This window comes from Hypoxylon trugodes, assembly GCF_022578975.1.
Source record: "Hypoxylon trugodes strain CBS 135444 unplaced genomic scaffold F4822scaffold_14, whole genome shotgun sequence".
NCBI classification, from domain to species: domain Eukaryota; kingdom Fungi; phylum Ascomycota; class Sordariomycetes; order Xylariales; family Hypoxylaceae; genus Hypoxylon; species Hypoxylon trugodes.
The window spans coordinates 157,470-176,971 of NW_026250029.1; the positions used below are offsets into that span (position 1 = coordinate 157,470).

General features: G+C 46.1%; 7 protein-coding genes across 7 annotated transcripts; 4 read left to right on the forward strand and 3 right to left on the reverse strand.

Annotated features, from left to right (window-relative positions):
- The first annotated feature begins 133 nt into the window (after positions 1-133).
- Positions 134-2,661, forward strand: F4822DRAFT_101957 (amino acid transporter). Its single transcript, XM_051452332.1, has 4 exons — positions 134-761; positions 831-1,342; positions 1,399-1,560; positions 1,615-2,661. Exons 1-4 carry the CDS (start codon positions 422-424, stop codon positions 2,203-2,205), a joined length of 1,605 nt encoding a protein of 534 aa, XP_051308437.1. The 5' UTR covers positions 134-421; the 3' UTR covers positions 2,206-2,661.
- A 34-nt stretch (positions 2,662-2,695) lies between these two features.
- On the forward strand, positions 2,696-3,738 carry F4822DRAFT_435339 (uncharacterized protein; the record flags this gene model as incomplete). The annotated part of the gene is made up of 2 exons (XM_051462156.1): positions 2,696-3,016; positions 3,088-3,738. The coding sequence occupies 2 exons, from the start codon at positions 2,696-2,698 to the stop codon at positions 3,736-3,738; spliced, it is 972 nt and encodes a 323-aa protein (XP_051308438.1).
- Positions 3,739-9,233: 5,495 nt separating this feature from the next.
- F4822DRAFT_435341 (cytochrome P450) lies at positions 9,234-10,926 on the forward strand (the record flags this gene model as incomplete). The annotated part of the gene is made up of 2 exons (XM_051462157.1): positions 9,234-9,886; positions 9,990-10,926. The coding sequence occupies 2 exons, from the start codon at positions 9,234-9,236 to the stop codon at positions 10,924-10,926; spliced, it is 1,590 nt and encodes a 529-aa protein (XP_051308439.1).
- A 121-nt stretch (positions 10,927-11,047) lies between these two features.
- On the reverse strand, positions 11,048-12,610 carry F4822DRAFT_101979 (longevity assurance proteins LAG1/LAC1). Its single transcript, XM_051452333.1, has 2 exons — positions 11,666-12,610; positions 11,048-11,592 (listed from the first exon to the last, which is right to left on the reverse strand). The coding sequence occupies exons 1-2, from the start codon at positions 12,446-12,448 to the stop codon at positions 11,170-11,172; spliced, it is 1,206 nt and encodes a 401-aa protein (XP_051308440.1). The 5' UTR covers positions 12,449-12,610; the 3' UTR covers positions 11,048-11,169.
- Positions 12,611-12,822: 212 nt separating this feature from the next.
- F4822DRAFT_423181 (longevity assurance proteins LAG1/LAC1) lies at positions 12,823-15,043 on the reverse strand. The gene is made up of 4 exons (XM_051459949.1): positions 14,761-15,043; positions 14,301-14,614; positions 13,962-14,249; positions 12,823-13,913 (listed from the first exon to the last, which is right to left on the reverse strand). Exons 1-4 carry the CDS (start codon positions 14,834-14,836, stop codon positions 13,308-13,310), a joined length of 1,284 nt encoding a protein of 427 aa, XP_051308441.1. The 5' UTR covers positions 14,837-15,043; the 3' UTR covers positions 12,823-13,307.
- A 223-nt stretch (positions 15,044-15,266) lies between these two features.
- Positions 15,267-17,398, reverse strand: F4822DRAFT_102039 (Clavaminate synthase-like protein). Its single transcript, XM_051452334.1, has 5 exons — positions 16,633-17,398; positions 16,485-16,582; positions 16,132-16,425; positions 15,833-16,080; positions 15,267-15,763 (listed from the first exon to the last, which is right to left on the reverse strand). Exons 1-5 carry the CDS (start codon positions 16,980-16,982, stop codon positions 15,653-15,655), a joined length of 1,101 nt encoding a protein of 366 aa, XP_051308442.1. The 5' UTR covers positions 16,983-17,398; the 3' UTR covers positions 15,267-15,652.
- A 123-nt stretch (positions 17,399-17,521) lies between these two features.
- F4822DRAFT_440941 (MFS general substrate transporter) lies at positions 17,522-19,297 on the forward strand (the record flags this gene model as incomplete). Its single annotated transcript, XM_051462810.1, has 5 exons — positions 17,522-17,736; positions 17,788-18,188; positions 18,242-18,395; positions 18,450-18,933; positions 18,993-19,297. The coding sequence occupies 5 exons, from the start codon at positions 17,522-17,524 to the stop codon at positions 19,155-19,157; spliced, it is 1,419 nt and encodes a 472-aa protein (XP_051308443.1). The 3' UTR covers positions 19,158-19,297.
- Positions 19,298-19,502: the final 205 nt, after the last annotated feature.

The following is a 19,502-nucleotide window of genomic DNA, read 5'->3' on the forward strand; positions in this document are numbered from 1 at the left end:
TAGCTATAAATTCTTCGCTAGATCTTTGCTATGAAATCCACTTACATGGCCGTATTTTTCTCTCGTTCTTACTAGGGAATTGGCGGCTAAATTTGATCTTGCAATATTACACTTGTTATGTACCTAATTTCAGGCATTGAATCATCCAAAATAAGTATGGACACTTAGAGGAATAAGTTACAAGCTCGGGTTTTGTAAGTATTTAAAATAATTCAAATTATACGTTGTTTTGGTCATATTAGAGAAAGTGGATGAGGAATTAGAAAGGTGGTTGGGAAAGGGGTCAAGACAGTGAGAAATTGCCCCGCTCTCTTAGACAAGTGAAGTACAGATTGCGTGATTGAGTCGACTCCGCCTCAACTTCACATTAACAACAATTTCTAAGGGTAGGAAGAATCTACTCACCTATACGCTCTACAAGATGCCGTCGACGCCGGAACCCGAAGACGGAGCTTCAAGGCCCCTTCTAGCAGATCAACGAGAAGCACAAAACAATAATACAGCGGGGGATGGCGATGATACCCCGCCATCATCTTCAGCCCCGAATGGAGGCACATTCACTAAGAATCTCGGCGCGCTGGAAGCATTCGCCATCGTCATCAGCATAGTTATTGGAAGTGGAATATTCACCTCGCCAGGATCTATAGACACGAATGTTCCATCTCCAGGTGCTGCGCTGGTGGTTTGGCTGATTGGTGGTGTACTCGCGTGGACTGGTGCTTCTACCATGACAGAGCTCGGAACCGCTATTCCGGGCGAAGGTGGGTCAGCCGATCGATTGATCCAGCGAGTTAATATTTACGATCAATATAAACTGACAAATATTATAGGGGGAGTTCAACCGTATCTTCAATACATTTTCGGCGATGTCTTCGGCTTTTTGGCCGCTTGGACGTGGATTGTGGCCGTGATGCCTGCCACCCTTGCCATTCTTAGCATCGTGTTCGTTGAGAGCATCTACTCCTCTTTAGGAATAACCGACCAAGCAGGAAGAATTGAACACAAACTATTCTCCATTCTCATTCTAGTCGTCATTAGTGTCGCGAATTCTATCAGCACTAAAGCTAGTACTCGTTTAAACAACTTTTTTGTTGTTACTAAATTCGTCAGCATCGCGGCAATCGTAATAGCCGGCGTAGTCGTCGCCATACTCCAAGCCACCGACCCTGACAGAGATATCGGGGGGAGAGATTGGTTCAATAAACCATGGTTCGGGAATCGGGAGGTCACCAATCCAGACGGATCCAAAACGGATTGGGATGATTTAAGTGAATGGGAAACTCTCGGTCATTTGTCTGCGGCGCTGTACGGTGCATTATGGGCTTACTCAGGATGGGATAAAGTGAGTTTAAATGTCTCTTGAATTGGGTCGCATGAGATTCTTACACGACTTCATAGGCAATCTATGTCTCCGCTGAACTTCGAGCACCCGCGCGCCAACTCCCTCTCGCTATCAATACTGCTGTTCCTACGATCGTATTTTGCTTTATTACAGCAAATGCGGCTTACTATATCCTGCTCCCGTGGGATGTCGTCTCAACTACAGATAGTGTAGCGGTGGTAAGCTTCACAACATGAGCATAACATGAATTGTACTAACAATTACAATTACAGACTGCAATAACCCGCCTCCTTGGCCGCGGTTTCGGTATCGTCGCAGCGATCCTGATTTGTTTAGTTGTTGCTGGCTCCCTTCTCGGCAATTCATTCGTCGCTGGCCGAATGGCAGTTGCAGCAGCTAACAAGAATTGGTTCCCTAGCCTCTTCGCATCTGTTGGTTTCATTGGATTGAAGCCTAGAACCGAAGCCGAGCCGAACTCCTCTGATGACTCACAGGGCTCTTCACACGCGGCCCGATCAGACGCCCCAATCAACGCTATCACGCTGTCGGCTATCCTCTCTGCTCTTTATATCCTCCTTGGGAACTTCCGCGCGCTCCTGACTTTTAATGGCTTAGGCGAATACTCGTTCTTCTTCTTGACGGTTTTAGGTGCGATTGTCCTACGATTTCGTGAACCCGAATTACGCCGTCCATACAAACCATTTATTCTGGTTCCTATCGTTTTCGCGCTTGTCAGCGGGTTTGTGGTTATCAGGGGCGCCTTCTTCGCGCCGGTATTGGCACTCGTAGTCATTGTCGTATGGATTATTGGCCTAGGGTTCTATTGGGTCAAGAAGCGTTTTTCCGAAAGGCAAGTAGAGTAATAAGAGGGAAATCATAATTATCATTATACTATTATATCCCATTTTGGGGTTGGCAAGGCATATAACCTCCGCTTAAAACTACTATTCTATAAGTCATTCGCCCTCAAACTTGGCATCGTTGGCTGGGTTCATGCAATGGAAACGAATATCCCGCATGACGAGCCAATCCTATACCTTATGGGAATGTCCAAGAGTACCTAGGTACTTTGTGCGCCCAGGCAGCTTCAATATATGTTAGGTGTTGAATATGAAGAAGTCATGTAATTCGTCAAGTCCCGAACTTCACACCAACATTAATCATCCCCTACGTCCCGAGCTGCCTGAAGGCTTACCCCTCCTTATATCTACCAACACGCGGATTTCCAATACTATAACATCGATTCTTCCTCTATGAATAACCCAGATTTTGCTAGCCACCCTTGATCGATTCACTTGTTCCGATTACAACTTATGACAGTTACCTGGGTACCTAGGTATAAGAGCCATATCAATGGGCGAGTATTTTGACGACAGCATCAGTCATGATGCCCAAATCAAGAAGTTATCGATTGAGGAGCTGGATAATCAGCATCCTGAATTATTCGTCCGCGCCCTAGACCGAGTAATGTCGACCGACCTTGCGAAGCTCACATGCGCCGAGATTGTTGATGGTCTCCCTCTGATTGATACCGTAAACGAAAACGGTGGAGGTGGTTTGTCAGGCTTCCATCCATTATATGATATGCATGAAAACCTTTGCGAAGGTGTGATGGAGCAGACGGAGGAGATACGCAAGAACTTCGACCCAAAAGTGCTCCAATTCGATTCCAGAGTATGGAATTCCCTCGTATTGGCTCTTCACAATTAATGACTGATGCTTCATAGCTCATATATGCTTATTAGTCGGCCTCTCCTGGATTAAGGGCATTTAGAATGCGGCTGATCGAAATGATTGCGGTGGCGGTCCACCAAGTTGCAGTGGTCCTATTTCAGCCCGATACCAGTCTACATAAAGATGATGGAATCACAACGTGGGCGCCTCCTAAGGATGATACGATATTCTGGGAATTTTCACATGAATGGTACAAGGACTATAAACAATACCCAGATGGTGTCGCAGATTTGGTTGGATATTGGGCTGAATCCCGTATTCTTGGTGGCGTCGTACTTTTTGATCGGGGAACCCCGACGAGGAAACTTGATCCAGACGCCGTCTTCTCTCACGCGGACAGAGAAGAGACAACTTACAGAATATATAGACTTCTGGATGGGCAGAAACAAAAGATGTTGGATTTCCTTCTATTGGATAGCCCTACCCAAAATCCATGTCCCATTTTGGCAAGTTTGGAGAACGTTTTTCGAGTCGATCCAGAGGAAGATATAGAAGATACAGGCGTTTATCGCGACATATGGGAGCGAAAACCACTCCCGATTTGGTGTTCGGATTACCGACTACGCGATGTATGGGACAAGTTCGACTTCCCCTTACGGCACGACTGGGAGGAAGCCAGAGGGCGATGTAGCGACCGACGAAACCGACCAGAGCCTGAATGAGGGGCTTGTACAACTCCAGCCACCCAATATACCTAGGTACAGAAGTATCTATGGAGGTGCCTATCTAGACACCTATAAATCAGAAGCTTATGGTGTACAAGCACCAAGGACGCCTATCATATTACGTACCTAGGTAGTTTCTCATATAGCATAAACACCCCATCAAGACTTCTAATACCCCCAACGTTAGTGAGCGAATTGTGATCATTCCTCTAATTCAATTATGATGACCCATGTATACCTAGGTAAGAACGGTTTAATAAAACCCCCTTCTCAAATATCTCAATGAATTCCGCTAACAATTCCAAGAAAAAGAAGTAGGCGCTCAACTAGGTATTCATATATAATTAGAATTCCTATCCCGCATCCTTCATCGAAACTTTACCTCTTCTCAACGATCCCCCAACGTCTCGCGCCCAACCCAACAGCCTAAGCTACCAACAGGGTCGCGAAATCCGCCATAGGCCAATGTATAACTCAACTCTTTGATCTCGTATAGAGGTAATCAATAATGGCCTGTGTTAAAATGAAGCTTGCGTCAAAAGTCGAAGTTAAGTGCTTGTGTCGATGATGAAGACGTGCCCCGCGGCCTCAGCTTGATCCAGAGGTCTTTCGCCAGCACCTATATTTATAGGCAGATACAGAACAGTGGTATTGCTCCGAGCAATGCCCTGAGATATCAATGCCTCTAGGAACTCTAATACCAGTTCGAGATAATCCCCATCGCTCATGGTACCGCCGCTCAAATAAATATATGTGTCAGAGACATAGTTGGTCGACGCGACAGCCCACAAGTTCAAGCACCTATTTGTAAAGAGTTATAGGCTATGGCTGAGCGGTCTGATAAATACGTGCAGTCGATACTTCCCTGGTATGATAATTTCACATAAGTTGGGGGCCAATTAGGTACTTGCGGGTGACAAGGCTTAGACGTACGTACCCAAGCAAGTCAGGTTCAAGACTGGTTGCTAAGCCCTGAATTAATTATGGACATCGTCGATCTTAACCAATCGCTTAATGTTCCTCTATGTATCATTTAAAGATTAATAGGTTGGGTACGCATGAGGGGACTTTGCATTCAACTCTATCGCGAGTCTCCTACGAACCAGCCATATCGTTCTCACTACAATAGCTATGGCAGATCCTCTGAGCACGGCTGCTAGCTTAATAGCTCTTGTACAAATAAGCGGGAGCATAATATCGCTTTGCTATGACTACCGGAAGAGTGTTCAAGACGCGAAGAAGAGCATCGCTGCGTTGCAGTGCGAGGTGCAATCCTTGCGTGACATTATTGAACGACTGCTCAATTTGCTTGACACGGATGGCGACAACTACCTTCCTTTATTGCATAGGATAATTGAGAACAATAATTCGTTTGAAGAATACGAGGAGACTTTCAAGAAACTCGAAGGCCGGCTTCGCAGCCCCGTCAGCTCATGGAGACAACTTGGGCACCAGTTGTCATGGCCGCTCAAAGAACGTGAAGTCACGAAAGACCTGGAAGCCATTCATCGAATTAGAGGTATCCTCGAGACTACTTTTATGACTGATATTACTTCCTCAGTCGTAGAGATTCGAAAGAGCACGAAACATCTGGAAGAAGACGTACACGACCTAAAACGCGGTTTGCCATCATCACAACAGCAAAAGCTTCAAGCCATACTCCGGTGGCTCAATGCTCCAGATCTCTCACGCAAGCATAATGAATTACTGAGGAAACGGGCCAAAAATACAGGAACTTGGTTATTGAATAACGAGTCTTTCCAAACATGGCGTCACTCAAATGGATCGTCCCTTTGGCTCTATGGCATCCCAGGTTGCGGCAAGAGTGTCCTTAGTGCCGTCGTTGTCGACCATATTCTACAAGATAATAAGTCTCGAAAGCAAGACGAAGCACTCGCCTACTACCATTTCGATTCTGGGGATGAAATGATATGCAATCCAGATACTATGTTACGCTCTTTGATTGCTCAACTCTCATCTTGGAAAGGGGAGTCACCTACTTGTTTAGAGAGTTGTGCACGCGCGCATTTATACGGGGGTCTGATAGGTAACTTGAACATTTTTGCAGATGGCATATCTCAGCCGCCAAACGAAGAGCTAGTTCACATTTTGCATGGCATTACCAAAGAATTCCGGAGAACCGTGCTCGTCATAGATGCGCTGGATGAGTGCACTGATCAAGACACGTTACTTGAGAATATCGGATCCATGCTTTCGTGGGCCACAGAGGGGTTGATTATTTTCTTGTGCAGCAGGACTACTCCTATCATATCCAGTGTTCTAGAACCGGCAATTCAGTGTGTAATTGAGGTACAAAGCGAGGACAACAGCGGCGATATCGACATATTCATTAAAGAACAATTGTCCACTCACCCGAGGCTCCGGAAATGGACTTCGAGCTTGCGTGGTGAGATACGGGATACACTCAGCAGTCAAGCCCATGGTATGTTCCGTTGGGTTGACTGCCAAATATCTCTTCTTGGAAAGTGCGTAACGACCCGCGATGTAAAGAAGACGCTGAAAACACTTCCGAAAACCCTAGCTGAGACGTACACGTTTACTCTCCAGGGTATCGATGAGGCCTATTGGAGCTACGCAATCAAGATTCTCATGTTCCTCGCAATATCCCCAATACCTATCACAATCAAGGAATCCATAGACATTCTCGCTATTGACTTTGAGACGGATAGTGTTCCGTTTTTTGACGAGGATTTTCGGATGCCAGACGAGTTAGATGTTTTAACTATGTGCGCAACATTGGTTGAGGCAACTCCGATATGCCAAGTTGCCACTGATGGTCGACTTATCAAGTCCGTCGAACTTCGCCTAGCTCATCATACCGTGAGGGAATATCTGCTATCCGAAGCTTTCAAATTCAACAAGCCTCAGAAATGTCCGTTCAAAGATAAACAAGATGTGCATAATTTCGCGTCCAAAACATTATTGGCCTATCTCCTGTCTCTGGAGGAGATTCTTACACCGGACTTACTGGAGGAGAGACCGTTATCACGATACGCTGCCGAACTATGGTCTCACTATTACCGCGAATCGCAACAAGACTCAACCCTGGAGAAATTGGCTATCCAATTATTAAGGGAAAATGGCAACACGGAACCATATAGGAATTGGTGCAAATTATTCGACCCTGCTCGGCCTTGGAGAGAGCCCGACCTTAATCGTAAAGAGACTGTACCCCCTTTATACCATCTCTGCTCTCAAGGCATAGAGTCATTAGTTATTGCACTTCTCCGGTCAGGCGCGGATCCTAACGGAGGCGATTCTATTTATCGAGCGTGTCTACAGACAGCAGCATATGGCGGTCATACCGGGATAGTGAAGGCTCTGCTTGAGGCGGGCGCAAACCCAAATGGCTGCATAGGGTTGCATTGTAACTCATTATATGCTGCAGCTGCTGGTGGCCACGCCGATATAGTATCACTACTATTAGAGCGTGGTGCAGATTTGGAGTGTGCTAGTATCCTCCAGCCGCATGGGTCAGCATTGATGGAGGCTTCAAAGCGGAATCACGTAAAGGTCGTCCAACTACTCATGAATGCCGGGGCCAATCCCAACTCTATCCACCCGAAGAAGTTAACCATGAATTCTCTAACCGTTGCCTCGTCTCACGGTTATAAAGAATGTGTTTCCTTAATGCTCCCTGAAGCAGAGACAGAAACAATATTGAATGCATTGCACGTGGGTTTATCTAAAGAGGCAAACCGTGAGCTTCTAGAACTGTTTATACCATTTGTCCCTGATGAAGCTTTATATTTTGCAGCTTCTCTAGGCCGTAGGGATTTAATCGAAGACCTGATGGCTAAATGTGCGAAGCTAGAGGAAAAATCAGGCGATATATTTGCAACGGCTCTAGTAGAAGCTTGCGGATCGGGCCATCTATCGATTGCTATGGACCTGGTGAAAAACGGCGCGGACGTTAATAAGCGAGTACCAAAATATTACCAAGGGTCGCATCCTTTAATGAGCGCTGTTAACGGCGGTCATATCGAAGTTGTTAGTTGGCTAATTCAGCAGGGTGTTGATGTCAATGTATGTTGCTATGGGACGGGATTACCACTCCATATGGCTTGTCTCTTGGGACATAAAGCTATAGTCGAGATGCTAATTGAACACGGTGCGTCTCTGACGTACACCACTGGCCATTTTGCTGGTCCTGCTCAGGCAGCTGTTACAGGCGATCATCTAAATATACTTGAGCTCGTCGTTCGTGCTGGCGCTGACGTCAACGCACAAATACCGGCTTACTCCAGTACGAGCGCGCTACACAGCGCCGTACTAAGTCGTAACATATCAATATTCAATTGGTTGATACGTCATGGAGCAGACGTTAACTTGGGCTCGCCTGTGGCCCTTGCAGCAAGGAATGGAGATATTGAGATGGTCCGCCGGCTTCTCGACGCAGGAGCTGATGTGAACGGAAAGGGGAAATCTGAATACTCCATGACGGCGATTCACGAAGCAATACAGGCGAATCGCTTAGAAGTGGTAAAGTATTTGTTAGGCGTAGGGGCAGATGTGCATACACTCGGCGAATACCATGGCGGACAAATCACTTGTCTCACCTGGGCTTGCATAACCTGTGGCGTAGAAATGGTTGAGGAACTACTAGAGGCTGGCGCAGACTTGTACACGAGCAGTTATCTCGAAGGTCGCTATGAGCCTCCACTTCTTACCGCAGCTCGCTTCGGCAGCGTTGAAACTGTCCGTGCTCTTATCAAACGCGGGGCAAAAGTCAATGAACAAGTTGAAGATGGTTGGAGTGCCTTACATATTGCGTCCAGAGTAGGAAATAGCGATATTGTCCGAGCGTTGTTATTCGAATTTTCAGCAGACCCATCTCTCGCGCTTGCAAACGGTAGTCTTCCCATCCACTCCGCGGCCGATAGGAACAAGCTAGAGTGTATAGAACTACTAGTACGGGCGGGAACCGACATCAACGCGCGCAATAGTATTGGGCGAACGCCATTACACTGGGCTGCCGTGTCTGAGGTTTCTGCTAAAGAGGCTATTGAGTGGTTACTGGATCATGGTGCAGATGCTACACTTGAAGAGTACGAGACACACATGACAGCCCGCGATAATGCAGAGCAGATGGCACAAAGCGTAGATGGGTACTATAAGGAAGGAAGAACCGCGATCATTAAGGTATTCGATGCGCATAACAAAGTCGGGGTGTAACCCAGGTCATGATGACATCGGTTCGTGACATCGGGAAAAGTCCACTCTACGACCTCGCATTTCTAAGCAAGCGAAGCAAAAGTTCCATGAACTCAGCCTCTTACCTAGGGAGCTTGTTGGTAGAATCCGACATGTTGGTTAACACTGGCCCACAACGCTTTTGTGCCACCCAGGTACATACCTAATACGTACCTGAAGTACCAACATAGCCAGGGGAGGGTTCAGGTTAAGTACCTAGGTATGTCTCTCTACTACCCGTTTCCCTCTCGTCATGTTTCTGCTTCAGCGCCAATGCCATGTTTTTCTCTAGCAGCAGTCCCGTTTTCATCCTCATCCTTACTGGCGCTATTACTCTGACCTACTTCGTCACTCGTAGGATGTTTGGCCATGATCCTCGCGAGCCGCCATTGGCCCCGCAGTCAATTCCCATTGTTGGCCACATAGTCGGACTATCGCAAAGCAAATTCAATTACTATGTTGAACTCAGCAAGCAAACGGGGTTCCCTATCTTCACTATGTCCCTCCCAGGACAGAAGATGTACGTAGTGACAAAGCCAGATCTTATCCAGGCGGTACAAAAGCAGCATAAGATCCTCGCGTTTCCGCCTATTGAAGCCAAGTTTGCCTCCACGGTCTGCGGTGCCAGTCCCGAAGCACAGGCTATTCTTAATAAAAACGTTAATGGCGATGAAGGCAATTTTGGTCTTTCAATGGAGTCTTATGACGCGATGCGGGCCGGCCTCAAGCCCAGCTCAGAGCTTGACGACATGAACCGCGCGATGATCCAGGAAATTGCAAAGTCCCTCGATACGTTGCAACCGGCAAAGGGAAAGTCCCGGAAAGTCGGCATGTATAACTGGCTGAGAGATGCCATTACGACAGCTACTACTAGGTCTGTGTACGGTCCAATGAACCCGTTTGATGATAAGGCCATTGCCGACGCTTTCTGGTGAGTACCTACGTAGGGTCTAGGCTTCGGGGTTTAGATAAATCTACCAGGGTAAATTCAAGGGTGATGATTTATGATCAATTCTAACCTCGTTTGGACTTAGGGAGTTTGAAAGTGGGCTTATGTCAATCTTGGTCGGCTTTCTTCCATCTATCATGGCTCGGAAACCGATTGCAGCTCGGACCAAGGTCGCTAAAGCCTTTGAAGCATACTACAAAGCTGGAGGGCTGGAAAAAGCTTCAGCTCTTGCTCGATATCGATATCAAGCAGAGATAAACCACAATGTCCCGCTCGAAGACATTGCCCGCTACGAAGTTGGGGGTTCGATTGCGATCTTAGTGAATACGGCGCCCGCCGCTTTTTGGTCTCTTCTTCTGTTCCACTCTCACCCTGGTCTACTCGACGATATCCGGAAAGAAATTGATGCCTGTACCGAAACAAGTATCGAGAATGGGCTTACCGTCAAAACATTGGATATCACCACCCTCAAGGAGAATTGCCCTTTGTTACTATCTTCTTACCAGGAAGTCCTTCGCTATTGTTCCATGGGAACCTCTGTACGTGAAGTCATGGAAGATACATACCTCGACAGCTGGCTGCTAAAGAAAGGTGCTATGTTACAAATGCCTAGTCGTATTATCCATCAGGACGCCACGCTCTGGGGGCCTAATGTCGATGAATTTAATCCCCGTAGGTTCCTTCCCGAGGAGAAGCAGAATCGCCCACGCGACGTCTGCTTTCGTGCGTTCGGTGGCGGCAAGACTCTTTGTCCCGGCCGGCACTTTGCGACTAACGAAATCCTCGCCGTTATTGCGGTCTTTATCGCAAGACTAGACATGAAACCTATAGGAGGCCACTGGAAATTACCGACTACAGCGAATACCAATGTTGCTGCAGTCGTTATGGAACCGGATACTGATATTGACGTTGAGATTACGGCGCGACAGGGCTTCGAGGACGTCAAATGGGCCATTAACCTCAACAGATCTGACAAGATTTTTGCTATGGTGACGGAAGATAGCCCCGAGATAATATCCTGAAATATAAACAATCTTCACAATAGCAACGCCCCTTCAGATCAATATAACGCGATGCCTTCATATAAGCATGCTAAGCTCTGGCCATCGTGACCACAATAGCAGGTATATACATTAACCATTACACATTATTCAGGTACCTATTTAGATACCATCAATTTCCAATTGAACGCATATTACACCCCTGCATGACGAATAATCGGCTCGGTGATTTATAACCCAATATAAGATGACCAACACCGAATACTAAGACACGTGCCTCCGTGTAGCATTATGTTTCTCCATAGCCGACGCGAAGGCTTCGTTTTTACTTGCGCTTGCCTTCTGCTGCGTTATATCGACTTCCGGCTCCTCGTCCTCCGATCGATCGTCTTTCGCAATCCCATGGAAAATAAACCGGTATGCGTTTCGTAACAAACAGTATAGCCAGAATAAATTAAGGGCCTGAAGCATAGCCAATAATCCGAATGTGACGACGTTGGAAAGTAAGCCCTTATATTGCTCTGTCTCCCAATCGATTCCATAGGGCCCGACGGTTCTAAATTCGGTGAGAGTCGAGTAAAGTATGCGGAGGTTTATGTAGTGGCGTAGGTAGGTCCAAATAATAATACAGAAGCCAAATGATGGTCCTTGTAGGGGGCTTCCGATATAATTCAGCGACTTGGATATCTGTTAAACCCGGCATATTAGTATCTTTTCAGGGGGCAGTATAGCGGGGGCAGGTGTGTCACAGTTGACTTACGGCGAGGAAGAAGTCACTAATATCATGTGTAACGTAGACGGCAATACCCATGTACGTAAAATGGAACCTGTAGCTCAGGGCAATGAGCGCTATAGTGATAATGTGATGCGCTACAAGCTCCTTGAAATCTTTCCGCCTCTTTTCTATCCCTAATAACATAACAAGAGCCTGCTGCGACCAAAAGGCAGCCTGGAATAAGTAGTAGAATTTAAGCCAGGCGTCGTGTGTCTTATGAGGAAAAGATTCGTACATTCCTCGTGTGTTGAAGTACCATACCGGCGTCCTCTTCATACAATACATGCCCAGGGGTCCCATGAAGGTGATGTAGACAGCTACATACATCTGCTCCATAAATCGTGGCTGTTTAGCTTGCGATTTTATACCGCCCAGACGAGCGAGAGGGCGTAATAATTCGTGCATAATGAATTCTCGCGCGAAAGACAAAACTATGGTATAGAAGCAAACGAAGGCGATATCCCAAGGGCCTTTGCCATATTGCGCAGGGCCATCATTTTCGAGCTTATACGAAAGGAATATAAAATTGTGAATAACGTTGGACTCTGTCGGATTGATAGAATACAGGAGGATAAATGCTAGTAGGAGGGCGAAAGGAATGGTCCATGGTTGTCGTAGAAGAGATCGAGTTTTTCGACGTTTAGAAAGCCTCTTCGATCGGGTCTCGTTACTGGAGGATTTCTTGTGTTGTTTCGACGCTCCATTTCTTGCTGAAGGCGATTGGTGGTCTAGGGCGTTGACGATGGTCGGCCCGTCGGGAACAGCCATAGTTGCTAGCTGAGAAGATGGTGATGATAAACGCCGTAGAGACACAAAATCAGAGTAAAGCAGCAAAACCTGATGTTCATCTTGTTGATTAAGACGACAATGTCATTTATATTCCAATGTATTCTTCTACATACCCCTAAAACTATCAAACTTCATTTCCGACGCCTTCCGTCTATCAGTAACATAACATTTTCTTGAATCAAACCGGGTCCGAAATCGAGGCCCGGTCGGGGTCCGCGGGCGGCGTCTAAAGATTCGCTTACCATAGAAGCCATCCCTATTGGTTGTCTTGATTTAATTTGGACGCATTTTCAAAATTTGAGATTGGCTTTCAGGAATCCCTTTCATATAATTCATTGTATTAAATATAAATTGGGTTATATGTGGGATTGAGCTTGTATTTTCTATGGCCGGACATGCTGCCAAATATTTTCTTGAATTCTGTGCTGCGGCTTCACCCGTAGATCCTCGACTGGCTAATGGATCCGCTATAATCGGAACTAATAGCGCCTAAAATACAGGCCTTCCGGTACCTATGTGGGTGGTAACCCCACACAGAACGACAGCTATTACTCTTCGTCATTCAACCATATCTTAACCAACAAGAAATTCGTAAACACAACTAGGTACTTGTTATAATTTCTTGTATTGGGACATTTCTCCTCTCGAGTGAGTAATTGATACCTGTAATTTGAGTTTGTTTTCTCGTAAAGTGCCATAGAATCAACAGAATAACGCCCTTGCCATCTCAGGCTTTTTGCTCCAGCAACGATTTGCACATACTCAGCATTGATATCAAACCAGATAACCGGTTGACAAGATTCTAATATATTCCGACAAAGCCTATACCTGGCATCTCTCAGTCGATTTGCTTCTCGCATCCGATTCGGTTCAACAATTCCTTCCGATCACTATGCCCAGCCAGACTAAGACCACTTGTGCGAGTAGCCTCCTTGACACCTGCACGGCGTTTCCATACTTCGAAATCAATAGCATCGACGCCTACTTCTTCCTCCAAAGCTTGCGGTATTTCATGCTTAATATCCTCCAATTGCTCTTCCTCCTCTTCCTCATCGCTCCTCACGTCCTCGGCGCCGTCTCCCTTCAAGACGCGAATAACCACTAGAACGATAAAGTACGACCACATTACCATTATAACTTGCAATATAAGTAGAAATGATAAGAAGCCAATCTTAATACCATCGTCCATACAAACAATTCCCGCAGGGTTGCGGAAAGGCTCGAGTAGATACGACCAGCCCTCCGGCACGGGTAATGGGCCTTCGAGATTATCTGCAGTGCCTTTGTAGCAAGACGTAGGCATCAACCTAGGCGTGTCGAAGTAGAGACTCCAACAAGTCTTGAGATAAAGCACATGGCGCGTTATAAACCATGTAACAATGAAGACGCCAAACACGACATCGCAAAGCGTATTATATCCGAGGCACTTGAGACATTTGGCAAGCTACGGACATGTTAGCGAAGTACCATCATAATATACTATGTGACTTACAGGGAATATTAACTCGATGGCATCCATCAGAACTAGAATTAGGTTAGAAACTCGACTCTGGTGGTAGACATATCCTGAGGCAATCAGAATGATGGTCGCAAAATGATGTGCTATCATTTGCCAGTAATCTTTCCGACGGGTCTCCATGTTCACAACAAGAAGTTGCTGCGTCCAGTAAGACCATTGCGCCAATATATATCCTTTTACGAGCCCATCGAGTTCCCTCTGAGGCCAGTCGGTCCATAACTGCTCCATATTAAGGAAATGAGGCGACGTGTAGTAAATGTACTTGAATTAGTTAGTCGTGGTTATGTTGACTGTGGGTGAAGGGTGGAATACTATGCCGGTGGTCCAAAATACGGAATTGTACATCAACATCCACCCTTGCTCAGCAAATCTGGTGACGTCTTTCTTCTTAGAGACTCCCCAATGCCTGGCGAGGGGGCCAAGAACATATTGCATTAAACTGGCGCGGATTCCAGTGAAAAGTAAGATGCAAAATGCGATGAAGTAGGCATCATCGTGGCCAGAGGCGTATTTCCCCGAGGCGGGGTTGTAGTAAGATAAAAGAAAGAATTTAGATGTGAAATGTCTTGCCCCCGGCACACATAGATGTGTTAGGAATAGGAAGGCAATTAGATTAAATGAGAAACCTATATGATCATGATATCCGGTTAGTAATGATTTGATTTTTTATGTTGTTAAGTGATGTACGCGTATGTTAGTTGGTAAGTTACCTAGGTAGAAGATGATTCTAGAAAGATACGGTGTCCGCTGGTGGTGAATTTCTGCGACGTACCAGTCTGATTTTTTAATAACCAGTCGGCCAAGCTATTAGGCGGACCGTCGCCGGTTTTTATTGCCTTTCTAGCCATGATATGGATGCAAATGGCCTTGGTTTCCACCTAGGTATATAGGTAGTATAATGTTTGTAGGTGTAGTGAAATGGTTTAAAATAATAAAGTTCCTACTACAAGCTCAATAGAGCGAGTTTCGAAAGATGCGGTGGTTGACTTACAGGGTGTTTACCCCATATTATTGGCGAGCCACTAAACCCACTGAAGAAGAAAAAGGGGGGAAAGGGGAAGGATATACCCCCTCTATTTTATCCAATGCAACATTACCTATTAGGTACCTAGGTATTTATACCGCCGGGTCACCCGCAAAACATGCTACACCGCAACTTACTTCTTACCTAGGTAACTAATGCAACGGATTATAGTAACACGGGAAGCTTTTATTGCAATTACGATCGTTCTGTTTGGCTGATTCTGTTAGTACTTATTAATACGTCAATGCTCATTCGTTTTACACACCAACTAACTGTTCCTAACAGTTACGCAAGCAAAGACGACCTCCACTAAATTCAGCCAGGTACGTAGGTGGGCGCAATTCACATCATAAATTGGCATCGCATCGGCGGATTTAATTCTCACGCCTATGATGGTGGCACCCACTACTACCTGCCTATATATGCAAGTATTGATCGAAGATACAACTCAGGATCGTGTTTAGTAGTTCGTAGGGGTTAGGCGATCCCGTATGCACAGCACATAACCCCGCTTGGTATATTCTCCAGGGCTGTTAGACACCTGCCCCACTAACGCATCCACTGTCATGGATGAGATACCTAAGCCACTTAGTATTATATTATGAACCGCTCGAAGCAATCCCACGAGTGCATAGATAAACTAGTCCTGCGCAGAGTAATCGCTGATCCGCGTTCGGTCGTCATCCCATAAAGCCGCCAACACGGTTCTTTTGCCAGTCCAAGGAGAGCGCGAATGCATCACAGCATAGTTCTGCACCAAAGTCAGCATTTGTCCATGAGATATCACATTTAGAGCCAAAAATGATGTCTGTCATCTTACATCAAGTAATACAATATCGCCAACTTCCCACTTAACCAATACCTGGAGTGATTCCGCCAATTCAAGCGCCAAGTCCAGATATTCCTTCTCTATCGGCGTCCCGTCTCCGTACTCGGGTGGTGGGTGGTATGAATCGTCATCACCTCGATAAGGACTTTCTGTTGCTCCGTGGAACTTACTCCGGCCCCATGCACTTGTGACGTTGCCAAACCACGTAGTCAAGCCAGTATCGTCGTGCTTCCTGATAACTTCCATGTGCATTAGCTTCCTGGCCAGTCTGACATGGTTGAGTTGCTTACTAGGGACTATGTGCGTCACACTTAGAGATCCGTCATCGTGCCACTCGAATCGATCGCTATGCCGCTTTACTTCTTGTTCGATCTTCTTCCTTCTCGTCTCTTCGCCGTCATCCGGTTGAACGTGTTGCCCGTATGCGCCGATGACACTTGTACCCGTATTGGACTTAACATCCTCCAGTCCATACCTATATACGTATTTCACACCCTTTTGAAGTAACTTCTCAACGAAGGCAGGGGCTTTCTTCTTCAACGCAGTTGCCAGGCCAATGCTAGAAGTGATTGGGGTTTCGCCGCCTAAGAACCATGTCAGAACTCAATACATCAAATTTACCTATGTACTAGAAGCTGCTTACCAGAGTCGGGGGTATGCAAGCAAGCAAAAGTTAACCATGAAGGGTTTATCGTCGACCACCCATACTCATTATGGGGCCAGATGGGAAGTTCTGGTGGTCTTCGGGGAATCAGTTATCTTGTTATGACTAGTGATTGATGGCATATCACCCTTCATTCGCAGTCTTGACATTCTTCGCTAGCACGGTTCGTAATGGTGGCCGGCCAACCTCTTCGTGGGCCGCAAAACCAAATGCATGGGCTACATCACTATAATCTTGAGGAGTTTTGATGGGTAATCCTCGAATGAGGACCGCACCTCCATGCTTTTTAACCTTTTCAAATAATTCTCCAGATTCCGACAACTTCTTGATAGTTTGTATGGATTCCTCTAGAGTCGGACTCCATCCATCGGCGGGCTTTAGTGCTAGCGGAAATGGTGCGCTCGTATCAAGTCCAAGATTAATCGTGTCTTGTTGTCCCGCGAAGGTGAAAGCTTCTAAATGTTGGTGTTCCGACATTTTGAGAATTGTGCGAATTCTCCAATTCCATCTTTTCTGCCAGGCTAGTCCTAGGACGTTCTATTGATTTAATGTTATTATAAAACTCGGCAATAGGTTTAATTCCATCCGAGTTCGGATCCCATTGAAATGACTTTAGGCTTGGTATAGTATGTTGTATAGTATTTTGGTGGTTAGACAAAGAGATAGTCGGAAAGGCGTCAGCGATGCCCTGGATGTCGTGATCTATATATCCCCGCAGGTTATCCCGAAGAGGACCACAATCGACCCAAGAACCCGGTTAGCTTCAGGGGAGCCACGGAAGAGCACAAGAAAAGTCTAGGCTTGAAGCACGTAATTGATTACATTACGACTAATGATCCGATTCGGTCTTCCGTGTCTAGGAGATATTCGCGTAAAATAGAGCAATGTCTAGGCAAGAGGCGCGGAAGAAAACAGCCCCAAAGTTCAAATAGGCCCTATAATCTTGAAGAATTTCGCAATGTGAGGACACATAGTAGTCCCGAACACGTTCTGTTTACGAGACTATCAATTTGCGCATGACTTCAAACAGGAATCTCGCGGCGCACAACGTTGCCGAGGCGTCACCATCCGATGATGTAGAAGTCAACGCGACTGTGCCAAAATATGTATGGCATCGGGGAGTCTTTTTCAATGCTACTATTGTCGGTATTTCAGCATTTGCGGCCCCTGGGTTATGGAATGCAATGAATTCCGTCGGTGCTGGTGGCCAACAAACCCCTTATTTGGTCATGTAAGAAGCGAATTCTCTTAGTGGTCAAACCGTCGACTAATGGGAAAACAGGGCTGGCAATGCTATCTTATTCGCCGTTATGGTCTTTACTTGCCTCACCGGAAGCATGATGGCCAATCGATTCGGCCTACGGAATTCCTTGGTGGTTGGAACGACCGGTTATGTGATCTATTCCGCCGCTTTATATACGAATAATCGTTACGGAACAGAGTGGTTCATCTATTTAGGTTCCGCAGCTTGCGGCCTGTCGGCTGGAGTATTTTGGGCAACGGAAGGCGCAATTATGCTGAGCTATCCTGAGCCTGAAAAGCGTGGTAGGTACTTAGCTTACTGGCTGAGTTATCGGAATAGTGGCTCGATTCTCGGGGGAATTATCAACCTTGCTTTTAATTATAAGGGTAGAACTACTGGGAAGCTAGACTGGAGGACTTACATCGTCTTTGTTGTTCTGCGTAAGTTGTTGATCCGTGGACTAACAACGAATACTCGTTAACCTGTCTTCTAGAATGTTTGGGGCCAGCATGTTCATTCTTATTGACTCCACCGGAAAAGGTCGTACGAAGAAATGGAACACGCGTTCAACCCGCTGAGCGGATACCCGACTTCGAAGAATTAAAGGCCCTTGTGCGCGTTCTGTTACGGAAAGACTTCCTTTTGGTGTGAGTATTCACACGTAAGTGCATTGGGAGACATGCTAATGAAAACCATGTTAGATTGCCGTTTTTCATTTATGTCGCATGGGAGCTTCCTTATATCAGCGCATATCTTTCCCTATACTTCTCAGTCCGTTCTCGAGCTTTAGCATCGCTAGTTTCTGCCGTTGCTCAAGTTGTGACAACTCTTGTATTCGGCGCATTTCTGGACTGGACGAGATTAAGTCTCAACAAACGAGCAAAGTTCGGATATGTCGCTATGATGTCGCTCATCGGCGGATGTTGGATTTGGGGCACCGTAATCCAGAACGAATACACGCATCACAAACCATCACTCGATTGGGATGACGGTGAATTCGGAAAGGGTTGGGCGTTGTACATTTTCTGGCAGATCAACTTTTCACTCACGTACAACTTTGGCTTTTGGCTCATTAGTTTCCTTGCTAGAGAACCAAAAGAGACCATTCGATATATGTCCGTTGCAAGAGCCGCAGAGGCAGCGGGCCAATGTATTTCGAGCGGCATTAGCTCAACATCCGCACCGGTATGAAAGCGCTCAATTCACACCCGTCATTAGAACTCTGTCGACTAACATGCGCATAGCTTATTTCGGCTTTGGGTGTCAACTTTGCTCTCTGGGGTATTGCTCTCATTCCAGCTTACTTTGTGGTCAGCCAAGTTGGTGTGATTCATTTTGGACCTGAAAGGTTGGCATCGCCGTTGGAGGAAGAAGAAGAAGAAGACAAAAAGGGTTCAGAGCCATCGTAATATTTAGTTAAGTATCTACACCTACTGGGTGCCTAGGTAGGTACCTAAGCAGGGCAGCTGCTACGGGGGATTAAAAAAGCGATTTGTTCGCTTTCCCGCACTTCCGTTCTACCCCGCCGTACCTGCCTCACAGACGATAGACCTAAGTAACTAAAGCACGTGATTTAGTTACATAGAGTCCAATAAGTCAACGTAGAGCGTATCAATTACCTAGCAACTATAAGAAAGTTAAGGATCTATGTGTATACTCTAAAACTTGGAAGTAAAACTCCATCATAGCACATTTCCATATTGGCATTGTTCCTATTGATACAGACCCGGAAAGAAACTACCTAGGTATCTAAG

Excerpts from the sequence above, each read along its gene's own strand:
- F4822DRAFT_101979 (XM_051452333.1), bottom strand. The coding sequence starts at position 12,448 with ATGGCTGTTCCCGACGGGCCGACCATCGTCAACGCCCTAGACCACCAA. Across the intron at positions 11,593-11,665 it reads TTAGTGACTTCTTCCTCGCC|ATATCCAAGTCGCTGAATTA; the intron begins GTAAGTCAACTG and ends CGGGTTTAACAG.
- F4822DRAFT_423181 (XM_051459949.1), bottom strand. The coding sequence starts at position 14,836 with ATGGCTAGAAAGGCAATAAAAACCGGCGACGGTCCGCCTAATAGCTTG. Across the intron at positions 14,615-14,760 it reads GTTATTAAAAAATCAGACTG|GTTTCTCATTTAATCTAATT; the intron begins GTACGTCGCAGA and ends ATGATCATATAG. Across the intron at positions 13,914-13,961 it reads CCATCGAGTTAATATTCCCT|CTTGCCAAATGTCTCAAGTG; the intron begins GTAAGTCACATA and ends ACATGTCCGTAG.
- F4822DRAFT_102039 (XM_051452334.1), bottom strand. The coding sequence starts at position 16,982 with ATGTCGGAACACCAACATTTAGAAGCTTTCACCTTCGCGGGACAACAA. Across the intron at positions 16,583-16,632 it reads GTCAAGACTGCGAATGAAGG|ACCACCAGAACTTCCCATCT; the intron begins GTGATATGCCAT and ends GATTCCCCGAAG. Across the intron at positions 16,426-16,484 it reads CTTGCATACCCCCGACTCTG|GCGGCGAAACCCCAATCACT; the intron begins GTAAGCAGCTTC and ends CATGGTTCTTAG.
- F4822DRAFT_101957 (XM_051452332.1), top strand. The coding sequence starts at position 422 with ATGCCGTCGACGCCGGAACCCGAAGACGGAGCTTCAAGGCCCCTTCTA. Across the intron at positions 762-830 it reads AACCGCTATTCCGGGCGAAG|GGGGAGTTCAACCGTATCTT; the intron begins GTGGGTCAGCCG and ends CAAATATTATAG. Across the intron at positions 1,343-1,398 it reads CTTACTCAGGATGGGATAAA|GCAATCTATGTCTCCGCTGA; the intron begins GTGAGTTTAAAT and ends ACGACTTCATAG.